This window comes from Meleagris gallopavo, chromosome Z, assembly GCF_905368555.1.
Source record: "Meleagris gallopavo chromosome Z, MGAL_WU_HG_1.1, whole genome shotgun sequence".
Taxonomy (NCBI): domain Eukaryota; kingdom Metazoa; phylum Chordata; class Aves; order Galliformes; family Phasianidae; genus Meleagris; species Meleagris gallopavo.
Window position 1 is genome coordinate 36,627,773 of NC_139435.1, and position 22,326 is coordinate 36,650,098.

Consider the following 22,326-nt stretch of genomic DNA (forward strand, 5'->3'; position numbering starts at 1 on the left):
GTCAATATTATTGTCCTTGCTTTTATTTTATAAGTTGTTTGAAGTCAAACTCAGAGCCAAATAACTTGCACAAAAATTAGGTCAATCTTAATTCTAGCTAGTTTTCTCACGTGATTTTTTTTATGTTTGGATTTGTCTTTTTTGTGTCCTAGGAATTTCCTGAAGTTTATCCAGTCCTGCAGGTCATTTGAGACCAATTTTAAACCCAACCATTAACAACATAGGTCCAGATAAAGGTTTCTTTTTCTGTTAGGGGATCTTTGAAGAATGCCATGCACCTCCTTCACCCTCCTTGGCCAGTTGCTTGCATTGAGGTCCTCTAAATCTAGCTGGCCCTTTCACAAATCAACGCATAGTAGATATCTGAGGAGTGATTTAGGCCTCTTCTCATTATTTTGTAGCTGTATTCTCCATCTCCACTCTAAGTGATCTTCAAGGTTAATCCTAGTCCTTACGTGCTTCTTAGAGATTGAGAGTGGTGATAGTCATCTTTTTTTCCTGTGCATAATGGCTACTTAACTTCTGCCACAGGCCTAATTTTTAGAAGCTGACAAAGAAAAAGTCATTCACCAGGTGGGTGCAGCTTGATATTCCCTGGAGTCAAATTTTACATTCCCTTTGTCTAGAAGTCAGCAGAGTTCAGTCAGATCTAGTGGTTTCACTTTCCTGAGTTCAGCTGAGGTCAGCCACTCAAACATTTTGGGAACAACCTGTACAATCTGAGTATAATTCCAGTATTTTATTCTGTGCACCAGCTATCTCAGATGAAAATCATCATCTGTATTATGGAAGATGGTTATGCAACATTAGCTACAAATCCATACAGCTACTCAGGATTTATCTGAGACTGAATATTCTTATCTTTTTCTATTCCAGTTATGATCTGAAATTCTGCCATCAGTTTCATTCTCCAGTATACTGTGGGGTTAAGTTCAAAGCTGATTTTATGGAATAGTCCTTGTTTGTGTGACACAACACTTTGTTATTCAGACATTTTCAGAGGTCTAGTAATACTTCACATTTCATAGTAGGGCTCAAGATAGGAGAATGCTATTTCTTTTTTTCATGATCAGGTGAGATACTTTCCTATAGATTCTGAATCTGGGATGCATGGTGCACACAGCCTATGTTTTAGTAGAGCATGACTCACAACCAGATCACAGAAACAGATCATAGAAAAAACTGACACTGGTAGTATCTCTGTGGCATTAAGAGTTCAGTCAGGAAATACAATAGTGGAAAAGTTCAGAAGTCAGACATTCCTCTTCACACTTCAGTCTTCTCCCTTCCACTTCTTTCTCCTCCTCCTTTACCTATTTCATTCTGCCAGCTGTGGGAATGTCAACCTGTGCAGTGTCAAAATCCAAATCGTATTCCTACAATAACAGTCTGAGAAATGGTAGGTTGTAGCCTTCTGCCTAGATCCCTGACACAAAAACACTTCTCACCTTTTTTTAGGCAACAAAATTACTGATTTCCTACATGACTTTGTTCTGATTTCTGTTTAATCTGCAGCATTTCATCACAACTGGATATCAAAATCTAAATGGGTCTTCATTATTTTAAAGCACTTCTTTATTTACTGCATCTCTGTAAATACAAGAAATGCCATACAGGCGAAGGAAGAGAGCGCTGCAGTAGCTTACACATTCTTCAATATCAAATAGAAAAATATGTTTGGTTTTAGTTTAGGGTGCTTTTTTTGCAGTACTAGCTACCTAAGGAAGGAGATCAAATTCCCTTCTGAAATCATTAAGATATAACAAAAACATGAAGAGAAGCTGAAAAACAATAGCTGATCTCACAAAAGGTCTAGCAACCTTACCTGGTAAGGGCTGACAACTCCAATGTGCTCACAACTGATGTGAAGGCCAGTGTCACTGCAGACAGCCTATTCTTTATTTCTTCTTAACTAAAAATGCAATCAACATCAGCATCTTAAGAGAGATAAAAAGTAGCTGAAAGAGCACATTTGACAGCTAAGTCAATAGATCACCATTAATTTATATCTGCTCCTTATCAGTATATCAGTGGCTGCAGTGGTTTTTCAAATCATAGCTCCAATCCCATCTGCAGCAAAAAATAAGGTTCTCCTGCCAATTATATTTTTTTCCTAAACCTGTACATGATTTTATTTACAATTAACAAGTATCAAGCAAGCATATCAATTCAGAAAAATCCAAAGGTTATTGAGCACCTATGATCTAATGCATAAATAAAACATCTAGTAAAGCATCTAATTTCTGCTTTTGTGAAAAATAAATTACTTATGGGAGGGGAGTATAAATATTTTTGCTGCAAGCATGTAGAAACTAATGCTACTCAACAATCAAAACAAAAGGAGAGCTGGAAACCACACGGTAGATAAAGAGTTAGTATGCATTTATTATATCAAAATTAAAAATAAAAATAACCATGCCATTTTCTGTATGCATCTTTCACCTTACTATTTCAACATTTCATTTCACACCCATCAAAAAATAGAAGCATTCAGAAATTTTTTGTTTTTTATTCTATTGAAACAGTATGAAATAAATTGACAAAACTACAACATGTACAACTCAATTTCTAGGAAAGATAGATGTATTATCCCCTCTGTTCTTTATTCTTAGCAATAGAGAAAGAATCACAAATACACTAACTGTGAATAAAATAAATGGAAAAAAACAAAACAAAACAAAACAAAAAAAAATTCCTGAGAATGAGCTTTGCAACTTCTAGACATTTTTCATAAGTTGAAGCTGTGTTTCCAATGCAGAAGCTGCCAAATACACATCTGGCTTTGATTCAATTGAATTCCTGAATAAGTTTCCTTTAAGATCTCACTGTTGGAATAGGTCCAGAGGAGGTCATGATGATCAGAGACCTTGTTGTGGCCTTCCAGTAACTTGAGGAGAGCTTATAGACAGGAGAAAGACTGACTTTTTACATTATACATGACAGAGATAGGGCAAGTGTGGAGATTTAGGCAGAAATTCTTAACTCAGAGGGCAGTGAGGCACTGACACAGACTGCCTAGAAAAGCTGTGGGTGCCCCATCTCTGGAGACACTGAAGGCCAAGTTGGATGGGGCCTAGGCAGCCCCACTAGGAGTGTTAAAAAAAAAATCCTAAATGTGCTTGAGGGGGAAGTAGTACATATCTGGATGGATAAATAATAAAAAGGAATAAAATGAATCTACATGGATATGTGCTCTGCCTAGTCTCACAAATATTGCTCTGAATGCAGAAGTAACTCTCTTCGAAAGGCAACAGAAAAGCTGTCAAGAGAGGAAAATCTCAAGTATGAATTCAGGGAATATATCCAAAACTTAAAAAGTAACTAAAGGTAATCAGGCCCAGCCTAGCTCATGGAGGTTATTTTTGTGTTTAATACGAAAGTGTTCATAATTTTCGCACCCTGAATAGAAGAATTTATGGTAACAACTGGGGAAAACAGCACTATTAGGGCAGTATTTAAAACAATCTTCGACTCCAAGATGTATTAAGTGTCATTTAACTTGGCCAAATGTAAGGACATATTAACAGAGATTCTTTAGAAAAAGTTCAGTCTTTAAAGAACCTGTGTATGTGTGTAAGCATACACATCCCTACAGCCCTATTTTAAGACAACAGCCACTTGAAGCAGAACTACTACTGTATCAGCAATGTGATGAAAATCCATTGTCATTCTGTAAAAACAAAATTAAACAACCTCACTAGTAAGCAGTAAAATGTCACCTGTGAAAGAAAGGTAACCTCTTTTATAGAAATGAAAATGTGTAAATTTTCCGATATGCTGAATTGATTTAAAAAAAAAAAAAAAAAAAAAAAACATGGATAGTAAAATGTAATAGGAAGAAAGGTGATGGGATTTTTGTACAAAAAGATAAAAAGCAAGAAGAATCACTTTAGGGTGGTCTCAAGAACTGAAGACAGCTGTCTTAGCTGAATGTACTGTTGGTGGTTATGACAATGTCATAATCAATATCATAATCAATACAGAAACTGGGAACATATAACTGGGAACATATAACTTCTGCAGAAGGCCACCCATATCCTGGTTTGCATCAAAAGCAGTATGAGCAACAGGTTGAAGGAATTGAAATTCTTCCTTTCTACTCCACTCTTGTAAGACACCACCTGGTGTGCCACATTCAGCTCTGGAATCCTCAGCATAAGAAAGATGTGAACTTATTAAAACGGGTCCAGAGGAGAGCCTCAAGAGTGATAAAAGGGTTGGAGCACCTCTACAGTGTTAGAAAGGCTGAGAATATTGGGATTATTTAGCCTAGAGCGTCTGGGGAGACTCTACAACAACTTCTCAGTACTCAAAGAGGGTCTGCAAGAAAGACAGGGCATCACTCTTCACGAGGGAGTTTAGCAATTAAGGTATATGGCTTTGAACTGAAAGAGACTAGATTTAGATTAGATATTAGGAAGAAATTCTTTACTCAAAGGGTGGTGAGATGTTGGAACAGAGAAATTGTGGACACCCTATCCCTGCAAGTGTTCAAGGCCAGGATGGATGAGGCTTTGAGCAACCTAATCTATTAGGAGGTGTCCTGGACAACCTCTTCTAATAGCTGGCAAGCCTGCCCATGGCAGGGAGCTCGATGATCTTTAAAATCTCCTCCAACTCAAACCATTCTGTGATTCCATGTTTCTAATTCCTATGTGTACATAAAAACTTTCTAAATATACAAAATTAATGGTAAGTATAACAAGTAGATCCTTTAAACATTAAAATTTACATTGTAGCAGAAATATGATTTTGTTTCTTATTCAAGTATTAAGTTTTCTGTTGATTTGCATGTCTACTTTAAGTATTTCTACTCTTAATACAAAATTACGAAGATGTTTAAATGATAGAAGTGATCTTTAATACAACATACATTGTATTAGATATTTATGCTGAGCATCCATTTTAATTCTTATTCTACAAAAAACATATTGCACAGAACTGATTTTCATTTTTATGAACTTCTACTGAATCAACAGAAACACATATCAATATGTTGTAAAAGCATACTGGTACCACATCGATAGAAAATAATCCTTTGTACAGCCTGGCAATGACAATAAAAAGCTAAATACCAAATGGAACACATTACTTTCTATGACTTTTAAAATGTTTTGCAATTAACCACCTAATGACTTAACAACACTCTGAAGGTAACATAAAGGAAAGTAGATCCTGTTAAAATTTAAACCACAATCAAGGTTATTCTTTATGTTTGTACTAAAGATCATGAATCTATTGAATTTATCAACACAGATTGGAAAGATAAATGATACTTTTGGGGCCAATAAATTAACTCTTCGTTGTTTGTTTTAATTTTGGTATGTGAAAAGGATTGAAGCTCCCATAAAATTCTGCATTACACTTGTTATATCAGCAACTACTGTTTAACCACTAATGTGTTACTTGTGTCTTCTAGGTCTGTCTCTGGATCAAAGTCAGCAAACAAGACAAAACAATATTTCAGCAATGCCTTGGAAAGTCTCCTATACGCAGGGCAAAAGTGAGGATGTTTTTGAGTGGCCTCCACATCTGAAAATGAGTGATTTACATGCGTATACACTTATTTATTGAAGAGCAGAGAGAGAAATCATATCAAATCACTTCTCCCTGTAAATATTTTTTCACAGTTATTATCCTAAGCAAGCACATTTGGAACTATTAACCACATTTCCAGAAAAAGGCACAAATGCAACAGTTCATCCAGCTACTGAGTGACCTGACCTGCTCCTGGCAATTTAACGAGTAGAAAAATGGACCACCAGAAGGCCATGGAAAGGGAGTAAATAAAAAGATTTTTTTTGTTGTTTCTTGCCTACTGCATTTATCAAGTGAGCAGAACTGACACAACATTCAGATATCTATGTTTTGTTCTTTTGGCCTGACCCATGGCAATGACAAGGAACAGGTTTTCAAGCTTCCAATTGTGCACTCTGCTTGCAGTCATTGCTTCACAGCCGTGTGTCATACTCCACAGTCTCTTTTTCGTCATCAATTCCTCTGGCACTTGTCTCTATTTCTTTTTTGTAGGCTGGACAGAGTCTTTCCGTTGTGCAGACATTTCTTCTCAAATCTATGGCAAGAAAACTAACTCAGTGATTCAACCAAGCAAATGTTTGAAGAGCACATTCCTCCTGTGAGTATCCAGACCTACAACTGATGGCCAGCAGTCTGCTACCAACTTCCAAGATGAAGAAAATCTGAGCAGGGCAAATCAGAGAAAGGGGAAAGAGAGCCTCAGAGAAGCCAATAATGGTGTGAGCTGGTATGAATGAGCCTCCCTTACTATGTCTATTCAGCTGACTTTCCCCTTTATTATCTCTGATCCCACAGACACAAATTATCCAAAACAGTAACACTGCAGTTGCCATTTCCAAATCAAACAGTGATTATTACTCTGTGTAGGCACAAAGAAGCTTTCTCTGGAAAAAAAAATGTATAGGTGAAAATTCATGCATAGTAGCAATCTATTTTGGCTTTGAGACTTTTAAATCTGCTTCACAATGAAGACAAGTTCATTCTATCACAACTGGCAATCCAGCTAAGCAGGAAGAGTTGCAGTGCAGAGTAACCAATTCAAAGATCTGGAAAGATCTAGTGATTTTTTCCTGAGTAATGCTTTGCTAATTTTTAGATTGTTTTTCTTTTTAAAAATTATTGCGGATGTTATCTATAGAGATCACCCCAAAAAAATGATCAATTTGCATACTAAAGGAAACAATTCAATGGGTAGAAGCTTTCATGCTGAATGTTAAGATGGTTCCTAGGCAAAAGAGAAAGGTAGATCAATGTTCTCTTATTTGCCTTCACCCACAGATAGTATGCTAGCTATAAACTCTCAGCTCTGTAGAATTTCTGAACTAGATGTTGCAGCACACTTAAGCCTATACTACCACACACTTAGAAAGCAAGACATAGGTTAAACTTTAATCTTTAGTTAATCTTTGAATACCAGGAAGTTTCAGCTTTTTGCAGCAAGAGTTACAATGATGCTTTGCGATGAAATTTCTTATTGCGTCTTCCCCTAGATTTGCTGGTCCAAATACCGTCTTTCCAGACCTAAAAGGAATAACACTGAATAATAAACAAGCTCAAAATAATGCAATTGTAGAGAAGAGAAAGGTTTATAATTTCCATTCATTGAATTAGAGGTAAGTTAACCACTTGTTAAAAGCAAGCAAACAAACAAACAGTGTACATCTCCAGTTTCCTAGCTCTGAGACCAAAAAACTGCCAATTCTGGTAAAGAATTAGCTTACATATAATCCACATCTACTTTTGCTTCCTGCAGCAATGCAGAGATGGAGTGCAGCTGTGACATGCTCTGAAGGGAGACAGGACAGACCTAGCAGTTCCTACTAAAATGCTCAAAAAGAAAATTTGGGCACAATGACATTAAGGCATTGTATGCCTGAACCTAATTCTGTTACAATCACTGTTCATTCTCATTAAGAAAATGTTTTTGGTTTTGTTTCAATGTTGGGCACCTGGGAATAAACCAGAAGCAGCAAAGACTTACTTATACCTTATTTAAGAACTGAAAATTGAAAGTCCCAGTCATATCAATATGCAACACTGAATAAAGACTTAGTATACTGCTAGCAGGCAAGGCTTTAAAATTTATTGGCTTCTTTCTGTGCTCATTTCCATGTGTCTGCACTCTGGCCAATTTAGCAACATTACTAGGGGATCCATTTATGGAAGTGTAATGCATATTCTGAACGAAGCTGACACAATTACAAATAGAAGCAAGCTATAGACACACGTTTTAGAAGTACCACATAATTACATCAGATCTGTAATGTAGTCTGAAAGATCAGCGTTCATTAATTTTAACATTGTTCCACTATTATTCTCAAGAATTTAATTGACATTCCAGACATCACAGAGCAGAGCACACAAGAAATATTTCTAAAGAAACTTTATGAATGCAAGTGCTTTATTTTAACAATATGCAGGGTAGAAACATTACATTTTAATATATGAAATAAATTAAAGCTTTGAGAAGCTACAGAAAAAGATTTTAACTCTCTGAAATCTATCTGTGATTCACACTAATGTAAAATATTCTAAGGAAAGCTGTTTTCAAATATGACATTCCCATTCCATGATGGAAAAGAGCAATGAATAGTCAAAACTAGTATCTGTATAATTTCTGGCAGATAGTGATGATTATCTGTTTTCTGGATCATTTGAAGGACTGGTCTATTCAGCTTTTACTGAAGATTAGTACAAGAAAACATGTAGGAAGTAGAATACTATGTAAGTGTCATATATACACTTTAGATGACATGGTGCTACATTATCATTTCTATTTAGTGGAAGTGATACCTCCCTCATCAGACCTAATGCATCAATTCTTTTCAATCTGAAACTCAGCCAACTATTTTCCACAACTCTGAATCTGCTCTTCACTCTGCACCCAGTGTCAGTGAAAGCTTTAAGAGGACGAACTTCATTACAAACTTGGTAAGTGGTACACTCTGAAAGAGTATTCAGAGTACTACTTGTAATGTGATTCTTCCAATGTTTGGTTGGTATAGGAGCCTGCAGGGATAGCACTGTGTCACAGACCTGCTGCTGTACCTGAAATATTTCTGTCTTTAAAGGAAATCTTTTCATTAACATTATACCTGCATAATTTTAATACCTCACACATCCTAAGCTGTGCACATGGCCAGATCTTCAACTGATGCTGAATATCCATGAAGTTACAACTGTGTACATAAGTTCAGGATCTGCCAGAGTTTCCACAGTATCACACATACTTCCAAATGGATCTATTATTTTTTATCTTAGTATTGTATACAACTCAAAAATGATATGGCACACTAACAGAGAGCTAGAGATCACATTTTGCTATTTAAAAGTCCATTTCAAATCAGCATGCAGGATACATGAAAGATTTATTGCAAGATATTGGCATAAGCCACTAAAGTAACAGAATTAAAGAAACAATAATAAATAATGTAAGTAGTGATAAAATCTGTAACAGCATCATCTGTCACATGCCAACTGTTTTCTCTCAAGCACCTAAAAGAATGTGTGCCCAAAACAACTTGTATGTAGTGCACAGATTTTGATTAAGTATCTTATTTACAAATGAGGATTTAGATCTTGACAGAGACAGAAATGTTTACCCTGTGAACAAATAAAGCTTAAAGCTAGTAGTGCTTTTACATTATTATTTTAGAAAGTATCTGTTAGTTGCTTACTGAATATATCTATGATTTCACTGCCTTATTCTTTCAGGTACCTGAATCCAAACAATACAGCTTCACAACATGCTGTACCAAAGAATTCCCAGGACATAAGAAAGTCAAGATGGTTTTGATTAATTAATCAATGCTTGCTCTTTAATTAGGACTTAACTGTTTTGTAAATGATAGAAAAAAAAGCTCTGAAAATAAAATGTGTGATCAAATTTTAGTAACTGTGACAAACTGTGACAGAAAAAGAACAGAAGTATTGTAAAAAAAAATACACTTCGAGATAATGCAGGTAGATATTATCCCTATTTTAAAGAGGATAAGCTGAGATGCCACATCCAGTATTGTGGTCTAATGATCTCTAGAAATAAATACTATAGTTTAAGTTCTACATCTGCTTCCACTGATACAAAAGAATCCACTTGAGAAGCAGCAAAACATGTCTTTACAAATCTGTAGCAATACTTTTAAAATGTTTGCTAAATCTGTGCAATGAACAGCTATATAAATAACTTCTCTGCTCAGCTATCCTTGTATTACTGTCATGATCCCTTAACCCATACACAGCAAAAACATCTTTGTTGGTGACATGGACAGTGGGATTAAGAGCATCCTCTGCAAGGTGGACTACTAAGCTGAGTAGCACAGTCAACACATTGAAGGGAAGGGATGCCATCCAGAGGGATCACGACAGACTTGATGGGTGTATTTTCTCACTGCTTAAAGGTGGTCTGCAGAAAAGATGGGGAGGGACTCTTTATCAGGTGTTGTAGCGATAAGACATGGGTTAATGATTTTAAACCAAAAGAGGGTAGGCTTATATTAGCCATCAGGGTGGTGAGGCATTGCAACAGAGAAGCTGTGGGTTTCCCATACCTGGAGGTATTCAAGGCTAGGCTGGATGGGGCACTGGGCAGCCTGATCTAGTGGGTGGCAACCTTGCCAAAGGCAGAGGAACTGGAAATAGATGATCATTAAGATCCATTTCAACCTAGAATTCTACGATTCTATGAAAATTTTATCACTGTGGTGTTCATATTATTTATGACGTTCCCTTCAAAATAAATACTATATCGACAGCACAACTGCAACCATAATTTAGCATTCAAACATTAATATAGTAATTTATAACTAATTCTATTAACGAAATCAAAATAATAGTTATAGAACTAAGAACCTGCTTTCAAAATATCCCCATTTTCATTTCTCAGTTTCTGCAACCTGATGGATAAAGGCAGATTCTTGTACTAATTTTTTTGGAACCTCCAACATAAGATTTATGATCTCAGCATAACAACTATGGATTTGGAAAGAATGCATAAATACACTATTAGGACCTGTTGGAAAGATCAGATATTCAGAGTCCCTCTCCTTGAGCCATGTGGCCTATTTACTCAAAGAAACAGTGCCTCACTAGGCAGGGGAAACCATAGTATAATATTTAAGTTACTGATAAACCTGCTAAAAAACTTACATGGTCTTGAGGCTCCAATTCTCATGCTCTAACTGAAAGCTCCTACGAAGACTCCCCCACTTTTCATACACTGCATAGCATATGTAGGGAACTGGATTACTACAGACCCCCAAGTCCAGAGTCTACCAAGGCCTTGTCATTGCCATCACAGCTTCATTTACCCAAACACCATGCAATAAATAATTAAGTCACATAAATAACATAAAAATCCGCTAAGTATACACAGACTGCCACTAGAATGTTTGAACTGAACGATAATTTCATCATAAAGAAACCTACTTTTTGTCTTCAGGTTTAATCACAGATGGATCTGTAAGGTTTTCTCCAACACCTACAATAAAATGAACAGAGTGTGTTACAACAGAAGATGATCATGATTTCATAACATGACACTTAAGAAAAAAGTAGTTACCCTTTTTCACTTTAGATCATAAGGTGTCACAATTAAAATGATCATGAGCCAAAAAGAGAATGCCGTGTTAAGTACTGGCAAAGAAGAGATTCTATAAGAATATAATATGCAATAATTTTTATTTCAGTAGGCCACTAGTGACGAGTTTATATTCTGCTACTAACACCAATAAAGACTACAGAAAGACCGTTTTGTAACTGGAATACCCTCAATTGCAGTACTCTTCAATGAAAGTCATTTGAATTGACATAAATTACACAAAAATGCAGTGTATATGTATGTGGAGATGGCACCAGTATTATATAATATGTGACAGAATTAAAACTAATCAGAACACCATGGGGAGCAACCTTGCACTCTTCCTAAACACCAGATAAGAGAAATAAAAAATAAACATGAGACCAAAACTAGAGCAGATTTTAGTCTCCATTTCCTCCTTTGAGATAGAAACTGAAGTTCCTCCAGTCTTGATGAGATTTGCATAGATGTTTTAAATTCTCCACATTTGAGCCAACACAGTTGGACTGGAACTGTCAAGAGTTGTATAATAAACTCAAGCAAACCTAAGACAAATTCTAGTAGGCTATGGTTGAAGTCACACTTTCTATATTTTTTTCATATGATGCTAAAACCAAATGAAGGCAAGGATGGAATTATAGGCTTACTTTGCATACTAAGCATATCTTTTTGTAATTCACAGCTTCTGGATGCTGTAGAATATAAATATGTTAAGTCTCTGCCTACCCATACACATTTCCTTTGACAGAAATGACAAACAATGGTGTTTATACCATTTGATGGGTGCTGTTCATCTTGTGAACATTGTCAACTGTTTTATCTCTTTAAAATGTGCCATGTTCCTACTTATACATGTACAGCAAAGTGATCAAATGCTCTTTGAAGGAACCACCAAACTTTGTGGATAGCACTCAGGTTTACAGCTTATCTAAACTGCTTACAGATTTATTAAAAGGAAAAATGAAAATACACAGACAGCAGTTCAAGCTCTCCAGACAGATATACACACATTAAGTATGTATATATACATGAGTATACTTGAATCTCTGTATTATTTATATTGCTTAATAAAAATTAAAATATCTGAACTGTGAAGTGTTTTTCTGGAGCTGGCTGAAATGTTCCCATACACTTTAACTACCTGCTGTTTCCCCATTCATCCTAGATGTACTTGAAACCAAATTACTGTCCTATAACACCTACATATAACACCTACATTAATCCAAAGTATTTCTGTTGATGCTCAATTAACAGGACCTCACAATAGATATCCAGAGGCTACATGAGTTTTTCCAGGTACAGAAAAGAAGAGAATTTGGCTTGTTTCTCAGCATTAAATTCTCTTTTGAAATAATTGCTTTTCACTTGGGTTAAAGCTAATAATCCCATGCTAGCAGTCACCTTGCAAATCCAGGACAAGGAGCTCCCCACGAGTATACACATAGGTCCAGTGAGAGAAGGCCAGCAACAGTTCTTCAAGCAAGCTGCTAGGTGTGATCTCATCTCCGTTGTTGTTATTGTATTTCCGAAATTCACCCGTCATGTACTTCTCAATGGTCAGCCACTGGTTTGCAGAATGGCAGTAAATGAGAAAAACTTCCAGGAACCTGTGAATATAAAGGAGTATGTAAGGGTAACAAATACCTCCACAGTCATTATATAGCATAATGCCAAACAAATATGCCAAAAAGGACGACATGTCTTCACTAGGTGGATTATTTTCAACAGCAAGAGGTAACCAAACCTTAGACAGCACAACGGCTTTCTCAGTTTGGTATATAACAAAACAATGTATTTCATCAAAAAATATAGTTTATAGACAAACAACATAATCTGATGTCCTGGTAACATAATCCGATGTCCTGGTTTTGACTGAGATAGAACTAGTTTTCTTCCAAATAGCAGGAGTTCTGTTGTCTGTGTTTTGGATTCAGTATGAGAACATTTTAGCTGTTGCAGAGTAGTACTGTGCAGAATCAAGGACTTTCCTGCTTTTCATGCTGCTCTGCCATCAAGAAGCTGGAGATGTACAAAATTCTGGGAGGAGAAAGACCCAAACTAGCAAAGGGAATATCTTGTACCACATGGCATCATGTTGAACAATAAAATTAGGGGAACTGACTAGGGAGGATGCCCGGGCACTGGTCAGCAGATGGTGAACAACTGCATTGCGCAACAAACAATACTTCATTTATCTTCTATCATTATTTTCCCTTCCTTTTCTGTCCTATTAAACTGTCTTTATCTTAACCAGTGAGTTTTTTTCTGATTCTCTCTTCCATCTCAGTAAGGGGGAGCGAGCAAACAGCTATGTGGTGCTCAGCTGCGTGCTGGGTTGAACCACAACATCTGATTTAACTCCAGACAACTGTAATAAGCTTTATTAATTTTTCTTATGTTAACTGCATTAAAGGTAATTCTTGTCTAAGGATCATGAAGAAGCTTATTTTGCTATCACATCTAGCTATACAGGTAAAGTACAATGATACCTGCCTTACCTTTTAAAATGTTTTAAAGGTGGTGTGGGGTTTTTTTGGCAAATAACTTTACTTTTAGAGGGAAATTATTCGGCAGAGATGATGACAATTTACTCAAACCGTTATATACTTTGGAGATTACGCTACAGAATGGTCACACCAAAGAGCAGTCAGGGACTCTGTCATTTGTCTCCAATTTCCCATCTTCCGTAGACAGAAATAATCAAACTTCTGCCCATAGTGATGACACGGAAACTCTACCTTGCTCCTATCCTGCAAGTTGTAGGTTCCACTAAAGTGGGAGGAGAGGAGTAAACAAGGATTCTTGGAAATAAATCAATCACAATCACTTATTAAAACTCATCTCACTGTACCCATTGAAGTAACTTCTATGCTGAAAACAGGAAGTGCCAAACCTATCCATACCATTTCTTTCAAGGAAGAAAAGACCACAGAAGTAGCATCTCTGAAAGACAGAGTAAAAACTCACTGGAACTGAGGATTGTTGTGCTGCAATCACTATTTTATCTCCCCATCTCACCTTCCATAAGATTCTCATCAGACATCATGTGCTGCACATTAAGCATAGATTATGCGGCTGTTCACTGGTCAAAGAACTGCTACCAGAGAAAAACAGCTCAGTTCAGCTTGCTTTTTTTTTTTTCCCTGCAGTGGTCTTAAATAGGGCACCCCTTTCTCTGCTAACCTGTTGGCAAATCTGTACCCACCAAGATAAGGGAAAGTCAGTTTTAATAAGGAGCTGTATCATTTCAGAAGTGCAGATTTAAAAAGAAGCAATTCTAGAAACAATCAATCGAAGTGTGGAGAAAAGGTGACTAGAAGGTAAAAACTCCAATAGAGGTTATAAATAGTGTCTCTTAGCACTTTCTAGGTCAGACCTGCCTATCTATCCTAAAAATATGACAAAGCTCTTCTGGGGAAAGATCTTTTGCTTTGCCAAACTCTTATGAGCTGAAGGCCTGATGTTTCTTGGCATGCTCATTGTCATGGCTTAATTTCCTTTCGGTAACACCCTCTTCTTTACGTCACTGTTATCCTTTTATCTTCTACCCTAATTTATTTTTACATATTGATGTACTTATTTCTTTTAATTAAGTATTTAAGATATATATACTGTCTTTAAAGCAGCAGCAATTTCCTCTATGGAAAAAGAGTCTACATTAGACCTGAGACACAGCTGAGAAAAGAAACTTTTGACATTTAATCCTTAAAGACAATGATTTTACCTTGGAGTATAAGGAATAGTATGAGGCTTCACTTGATTGAAGGTATAGATTAACTTTTGGGCAGCCCTTTGCTGTTGGATCTCCTGAAGAAAAACATGTTATTAAGCACCACTTTAATTTGGTATCATGAAAAAAAGGCAGCATTGATTGAAAAACAAACAAACAAACAAACAAACAAGAACCAGCTATTGAATATTGCTTAAAAGTGGGCGATGCATCTTCCTCCAAACCATTTTCCTTTCCAAAAGGTAACATCAAAGCACACATCAACCATACTAGACATTCACATATAAGAGGTAGAACATTTAAGACATGTCAGACTATACCAGTCGGTGTCCCTTCAGGTCTGTACTCACCCTCAGGCAGAGATGTAACACTGTACCATCATGAAAGATCTTTTGCCAAGTCTGAACCACCTCTGGCAAAAAAGACTTCACAATAAATACTTGTCCCAACTTTAACACATCATTCTCAGACCAAGTACAAATGACCTTCATGGCCCTCCGCAGACCCCCATCCATCTCCTCTTGTGACAAGACTTGGATCATTGCAGCCATACCATGCTGGGACCAAGAAGACATGCTTTTACTAAGGTTCATAGGTGAACTCTCTTCCAGTCGATAGACAGTCACTTCCTCTCCAGCTTCAATGAAAGAAAGTTTTGTCAGTAGAAAAACTTAGTTTTGTCAGTAGAACTGCATTTTCATTCAGTATCTTAAAATAACACACTACTTTACATACCTTTGCAAGCCATTTGTGTGAAAACTTGCCCTATCTAAGATTATATTATCTATTACTACGGATCTTTTGTGATAACATAAATGACCCAAATGTGTCAAACCTGCAGAGATGAATTTAAGATTTCATGCATTCTTTCATAGAAACAAAGCTCATTGATAGCCTGGTCTATATAAAACACTCTCTTTTGCCACAACTTTTAAGTACTTAAAAATAGTTGAACTTAAAAGATGTATATTTTTGAACAGTTATCATCTTCAGCACAAACTTTAAGCATGGCTCCCTGTGTTTATGCACCATGTGGAAATAGGATTTTTAGTGAAACTTTTTTTAAGCTAATCAAGTCCTAGACCATACTCATAATATTTTCCTTTAAACTGGGCTTAACAAAACAAACATTAGACAAAACAAACACACAAACACAGCTTGTAATAGTTAATGACTACAAAAATAAAGGACTAGAGATTGTCACCTTTGGAGGAAGAGAACTGAGTTTCTTAGAAGTAATGAATAATGAATTGGCCATGATAAACCAGGAAAATTAGATTGAAAAGGAAATGGTCCTTCCTCAGAGAAAAGAGTCCTAGAAGAAGAAGCTAAAGAAAGTAGAAAGGAAGTCTACAATTCTGGCATTTTAAATTAAGAGTTACCTTTTTTCTAGAAGTTCCCATGTTTTTTGTATTGCATTAAATTTCAGTTCTGCTCTTGTTAATAACAATATTTCAGAATAAATCAAAACAGAATAAATCTGCGGTTTTCCTATACACATAGGTTGCACCAAAAGTAATGTCTCCTGCTTATTTTCAAGAAAACTACAACAGATACAAAGAGCACAATAACACTGTTTCATAGAGGAAATTCTCAGTTACAAAACACTATTTTTCAGCATAGTCTCTACTATTAGCTATGCATTTTTGCTAGTACTGAACAAGAGCCTGCATGCCATGCTTGTAAAAATTTGCTTCAGTGAAGGTGACCCACCGTTTCACAGGTGCTATGACAATGTTGTTGCTAGAACATTGTCCATGCAACACTGTCCATGCAAGCATTTTTAATTGTCCAGAACAGATGGAAATCAGAATGTGTCAGATCCAGACTATACAGTGGGTGTGGTAAGACACTCTAGCCAAAATAGGCAATGAACTTGGTCGTCTTCAAATTGGTAGAGAGCCTAGTGTTACAGTGTTGTCTTTCGCATCACTGTTGGCACTGCTGAAACGCAGTGTCCACTGCCTACCTGTGCTCACATCCACCATTTAGCTTCAATAAATGCTCTGTAAGTATCAATGATCATCAATGAGCGCTATTTTTTCTGTAGGGAGGAATTCAAGGACACACCTTTTCTTTCATATGCATATCCATGTCAGATGCTGTTCTAACAGACTGCCCCTCTGTTGCCATCTGTCACATGGCAACAACATGTAACAGAACACTGGTGGGAAGATTATACCTCTTCAGCCACACCACTAACATCTGCCTCTGACAGTGGGCCAATGTAATAAAATAGGAGACATTACTTTTGGAGCAGCTCTCTTAGTTCTTAGAGCATTCATCTCTCATGGTGCAAGCAAGATACACTTTTGTTTCTATTCACTTCTGTTTCTTTTGTGTAAATTAACACAAAAGTGGACTCGATTCACTCTACTTGCCATGTGAATTCATTACAAACAGATCTTAACTGCTAAGTAGGATGAAGTAACTACATCTGCAAATAGCAAACAATGACATAACAGAGGACAGACTGAATTCAGAGAGAAATATTTCATTCCTGGCCCTGCGCATATCTTCATCAGTCAGAATTGATGCAGATGCTACTGAGTGCCCCGTGCAAATGTTTTGATTTAAAATTAAGCAATGGAAAAGTCAGTGTATTACACATAAGTAAGACACTTGAGTAAGGGTACTGTAACTATGCACATTTCTTTCTTAAACTTATATTAATTCTTCATTTTATTATCTTTTGACAATTTAATACCTTTAAAGGTGTCTCCTGAAAGTCTCAAAGATTAGAATGTTCAATATGCTCATAGCCGTATTAATTATCTGCAGCAGTCTGGTCCCAAGAAATCTTATGATGTTGCAAGTATCAGCAATTAGTTGCTGTGAGAGAAAATATTCTATTCATTGAAGAAAACATACCTAGATCATGTCTAGAGGTGGAGCTTCTGCTGCTGTAAACTAATACAGCACACTAACTTTGAAACTCTATCAAACAGTCTTGTATATCCTTCTCTTCCACTCTTTAGTTACAGTACATATCTTTTTTCCCTTGGTAGTGTCCTTCCAACAAATGCCTGATTTTCTTGTCTTTTTGACCAGATGTCCTGACATATATATTGAGATAAAGTGGTATAGTGGTGAGAATGCATTTATAAACATTAGGGGAATCTCATTTCTATCTTCATCTACCTAATGAGAAGTTATAGAGAAAAAAAAGTTAGACTCCTCTATGAGGTTCACAGTAATCACATGAATGTCAACAGACACAAGCTGCAGCCAAAGATACTGCATGAAATAATTTTTAAAAAGTGTTACAGTGAAGCAGTAAAACACTGAAACAAGTTGTCCAGAGAGGCTATGGAAGCTCTGTTTATATTCAAAAGACAAATGGATAGACCCTCAGCAAGCTGATCAGAATTGGTCACCCAGGAAGTTGGACCAGGCAAACATCAGAAGTCTGTAAATTACTGCATGAATGCAATTCTATATTAGTTCACTTCTTTTAGAAAAAAAGAAATACTGAAATTAATTCAAGGCAACATCTCAAGTCTGTCCTTTAAAAATAATGCATGGAACATTCCTATAATAACAAAACATAACCAGGAAATTGGTACTCACCGAAGAGTTGGACTGGTGTAAATGGTATGGTTTGAGCAAGTCTCATTAAGTTGTTTCTTTCGACAGCTGCAAATAAGACAAATTTTACTTCCATATTGAATAAATAACAAGCCAACTGACTTTCAAAAAAATCTGACAACTCTTTAGTGAATGAAGCCAAGTAGGCTGCAGTGTGGTCCTGAGTCAGATCTTCTGATTGCCATTTGTGAGGTTCTATCCAGCCACCAGCTCTCCTTTGCACGCTGACATATATCACAAGCATCAACCTCCATTCTTTTCACTGGTCACTGCTTCCCTTCTTATAAGAAAACAGTCTGAGGGAAAAGAGCCTTGCACTGTGGCTAGTAGGACTGCTTCTGCTTTTCACCCTTTTTCCAATAGCAGCTGCTACTTTCTCCTCCTGCCAGTTCCAGTGCAGTGCACTATGCCAATGAGATGTGTTGGCCTCAGCTGCCCTCACATACTGTTTCTGCCAGGCTCACAAGTACCTGGGGTTTTAGCAAGGCAGTACAGGGAAATCCAAGCTTGCCCTACAGAGCATAGCATCATTATCTGGGCTCCATGCCAAACAAAATAATTAATTTTATTATACCCCCTTAACTGGGGGCTCTTTTCTCAGCCAAACACCTTCAAAAGTCAGAATGCCAACTAAATATTTATGGACTTGTTCTCACAATGACTCAGTTATTGGGAAATGGAAGAGAGCTGTAGAGTAAGTCTCAAGAAGGCTTAAGAAGAAGACTAAGAAAGACTAGAAAAAAAATGTCTCTTAAGAGACTAGAAGAATGCAAACCACATACTTACTACCTTAGCTGTGTTTTTCTAGCAGCACCCACAAACTCCTTACGGATGATTTCTGGAGCTTAGACACTGTGCACTTTTTTTTATCCTTCTCTTAATTAATTAGAGATTAATTAGCCCAGAAGGAGAGAGGAAAGGAGACCCATGGCATGACAGTTCATGAAAGTACGGTTCTCATATCAAAGATCTGTCTTTCAGACTTTACTAAAAGGCTTGCCTACATATTGCAAGACTAACAGGCACTGGATAATGCAGTTTTTGAAGAACAGACTGAAAGTCAAGATTCTGCCTTAATGCACCACTATAAATATACTCTGGTTACTAAACTACTGCATACCCGGAAAAAGGATGTAAATAAGACAGGTGTCACAACTGTGCTGTCTGTCAGACTCTGTTAGTGTCCACTTCAGAGCCCTGAGAAGCACTGTGAAGTCACTTTGCACCAGCTGCTAAACCTGGAGGAAAACTCAAGCTCTTTTGAATGTGCAGAGAAGCAAAACTGTATTTGACTGTAAAACATGATAGCAAAACAAACCATTATCAGTATAAGGTACAGGATTTTGGAATCATAGAATCACAGAATCCTTAGAGTTGGAAGGGTCCTTTAAAGGCCATCTAGTCTAGATGTACAAACATCTTCAGTGGTGTAAGTCTAACAGAATTTTTAAAAAGGATTGGACAATGCAAATAGTGCTCAGGGACATGATTTAGCAGAGGGTTGTTAGGGTAGTATGATTAAGTTACTGTTGGACTTGATTATCTTTAAGGTCTTTTCCAACCTGAGCAGTTCTATGATTCTATGATAGTCCAACTCCCCTGCCAGGAACAGGGATATGCATAGCTAGATCAGGTAATCTACAGCGTGATCCAGCCTGAAAAGTCACCAGGGATGGGACATCCACCACATCTCAGTCTAGGTTTTATTGACTAATTTCTAGCCCAATCTTCCTGATAAAAGAACATCTGTACACCTATTCTGGATCTTTGTCATCTTGTAATATAAACGAGATTGTCATCTGCACTACAAAGTCCTATCCAATTTCAAATGGCATGCATGATGAGAGCCAAATTAATCACTGTAACAATGCCACGATGACAGAGAAATTACTCCTGTACACTGATTACAAACCAGGAGTTGTTATTCCCAATGAAAACCACATCGTTTTTCAAACTTCAGAAGGCTGTTAATGCTTTCAGTTTATCCTATGCCGCCCTTGAAAGGAGCTAAAGCCATGAAGGCAACAGAGACATCTACTGGCAAGCTCTGCACAGTTCTCCTCTGGGGAAAAAATGAAATCCAAGCCTTGTGGAAAAATCTTTGCATATTCAGTTCAGGAAGAGAGAGGACTGTGGGCAATTAGCATCCCAATGATTTATTTCCTGCCAGATTTCCATGAGTTCATAGGTATATAAACACGGATTAGGCAGTACAATACCAATTAACTGAAGAAAACAATTCCAGTAAGTACAAAGGAGGATGTGGGAGGTGTGAGGGGATATAATACCTATAAAAAAATGAATGTCTCTCCTGGCCTCCCCAGGAATCAGAGGAATCATTGTTTCCACTGATATTTTGAAAGCAATTATCTACATTTTGCACTGGATTCACCACAAATAACTGGAATGGAGCAATCAGCAGGAAAATAATTCATAACTTCCTCTCTGCTTATTAGGCATGAATTAATGCAGAACCTTCTTAGCAGTGGTCGGTCGTGCAAACCTTCCAAATGAAAATCACAGAGAATGACAAGGGATGAACTAATGTTCTTTCTAATTTGATAAATTACTCAGCTATCATTCTGGTGCCTCCTGCTTACCTGAGTAATGACAGTGCAGATCTTGAGATGTTTTCAAGCAGCCAAACATATCTGAAATAATGTTTAAAGGATCATTATGTTAATTATTATAACAGATAAATGCATGATTGTTTATTTCTTCTGTCCCAGTGTTTGTCATGAAACAGATTAATCAAAATTACTGTCTTAGCATTCTAAAGAGGAGAATTACTAATTGGCTTAAACTGTGATAACGTACAGTATATTGACAGATTTCAGTCACCAATGTAATATAGCCAGACAACTTATTTATTCAGGGAAATGGTGGGAAACTAGTGATATTAACCTCAAGGACATGCAGCTTCTCTGAGCCAATTATACCTCTGGGATATTAAAAGCATTTTGCTGTCCATCATGCTTCACAGTCTCCCAAAGGCACAATTTTTCCAACTCCATATTCAGTCATTAAGCATTCCATTAACTATACTATTACAAGAAAGTTATAACAATACTGGCTCATTAATCCACAATCTTAAATGCTCTTAAGGTACAAACACACAGCAATTTCTGTGGTTGCATGCATAATAGGCATAGCCACATAAGATTTAGTCTGAAAACTTTTGTTTTAGAAAGCATCTTTTTAATAAAACCAAGATTAATAAGCACATTTCCATTAATTAGATGAAATTACTTCATTCTATCGGAATATAATCCTTTAAAATGCTAAGTTTAAAAAAGTAACAAACAAAAAAAAAAAAACAACCCAGAACATTTTTGCTGTAATACTTTCAATTCTGAAAAATGAGTTAATCAGAACTGAGTCTTCATCAAACTATGTGAACATTACCCTCTTTTTGTTTGTATACTTTATCTAGTCAGCTTCTCATCCCTAAGAAGAGATTTTAAATGAAGAACATAAACAAATTGCAAGATGATTGCATTTCCAATAAGTCCCCCTGGTCCCTTTCGATCTCATTCTTGAAAGACGCAACTAGCTCTGTTGTATTTCATACACTGTCAAACAACAAGCATGAAAAGGGGAGTGCAGGCCAACTAATTCCTTTTTCGAGTGGCAATTAAAGAAATGGTGCATTCTGGAGAAAAACCTAAAACATCTCATTCTCGCAGCAATGTGCTTCACTAAAGCCTCATTTCATGCATGGAGTGATCCAGCAAGATCATACATGGAAATTAAATAAGTCAAAGAGCACCTAATTTCTGCATCACAGCTATCTTCAATGAGATGCAAATCCAGATGCACAACTTGTTATGGCTAAGTGGTATGTCAGGAAAAATGGAAGACAGACTAAAATGCAACAAATACAAGTGAGGTTAAC

The 22,326-nt window shown here is 36.7% G+C and overlaps 1 protein-coding gene across 10 annotated transcripts in view; it reads right to left on the reverse strand.

Annotated features, from left to right (window-relative positions):
* Positions 1-2,361: 2,361 nt before the first annotated feature.
* Positions 2,362-22,326, reverse strand: part of TRPM6 (transient receptor potential cation channel subfamily M member 6) — a 94,768-nt gene continuing 74,803 nt past the window's right edge. For 9 of the 10 annotated variants that reach the window (XM_085213008.1, XM_085213006.1, XM_085213003.1 and 6 more), the window contains 8 exons: positions 21,032-21,082; positions 18,414-18,479; positions 15,194-15,480; positions 14,838-14,920; positions 12,515-12,720; positions 10,963-11,014; positions 6,953-7,059; positions 2,362-6,073 (listed from right to left, as the gene is read on the reverse strand). In XM_085213008.1, the coding sequence (XP_085069134.1) occupies positions 5,952-6,073; positions 6,953-7,059; positions 10,963-11,014; positions 12,515-12,720; positions 14,838-14,920; positions 15,194-15,480; positions 18,414-18,479; positions 21,032-21,082 (974 nt within the window). In that variant the 3' untranslated portion in view covers positions 2,362-5,951. Of the gene's footprint in view, positions 6,074-6,952; positions 7,060-10,085; positions 10,167-10,962; positions 11,015-12,514; positions 12,721-14,837; positions 14,921-15,193; positions 15,481-18,413; positions 18,480-21,031; positions 21,083-22,326 lie in introns of those variants that run through there. The other variant, XM_085213007.1, reaches the window with a different exon arrangement.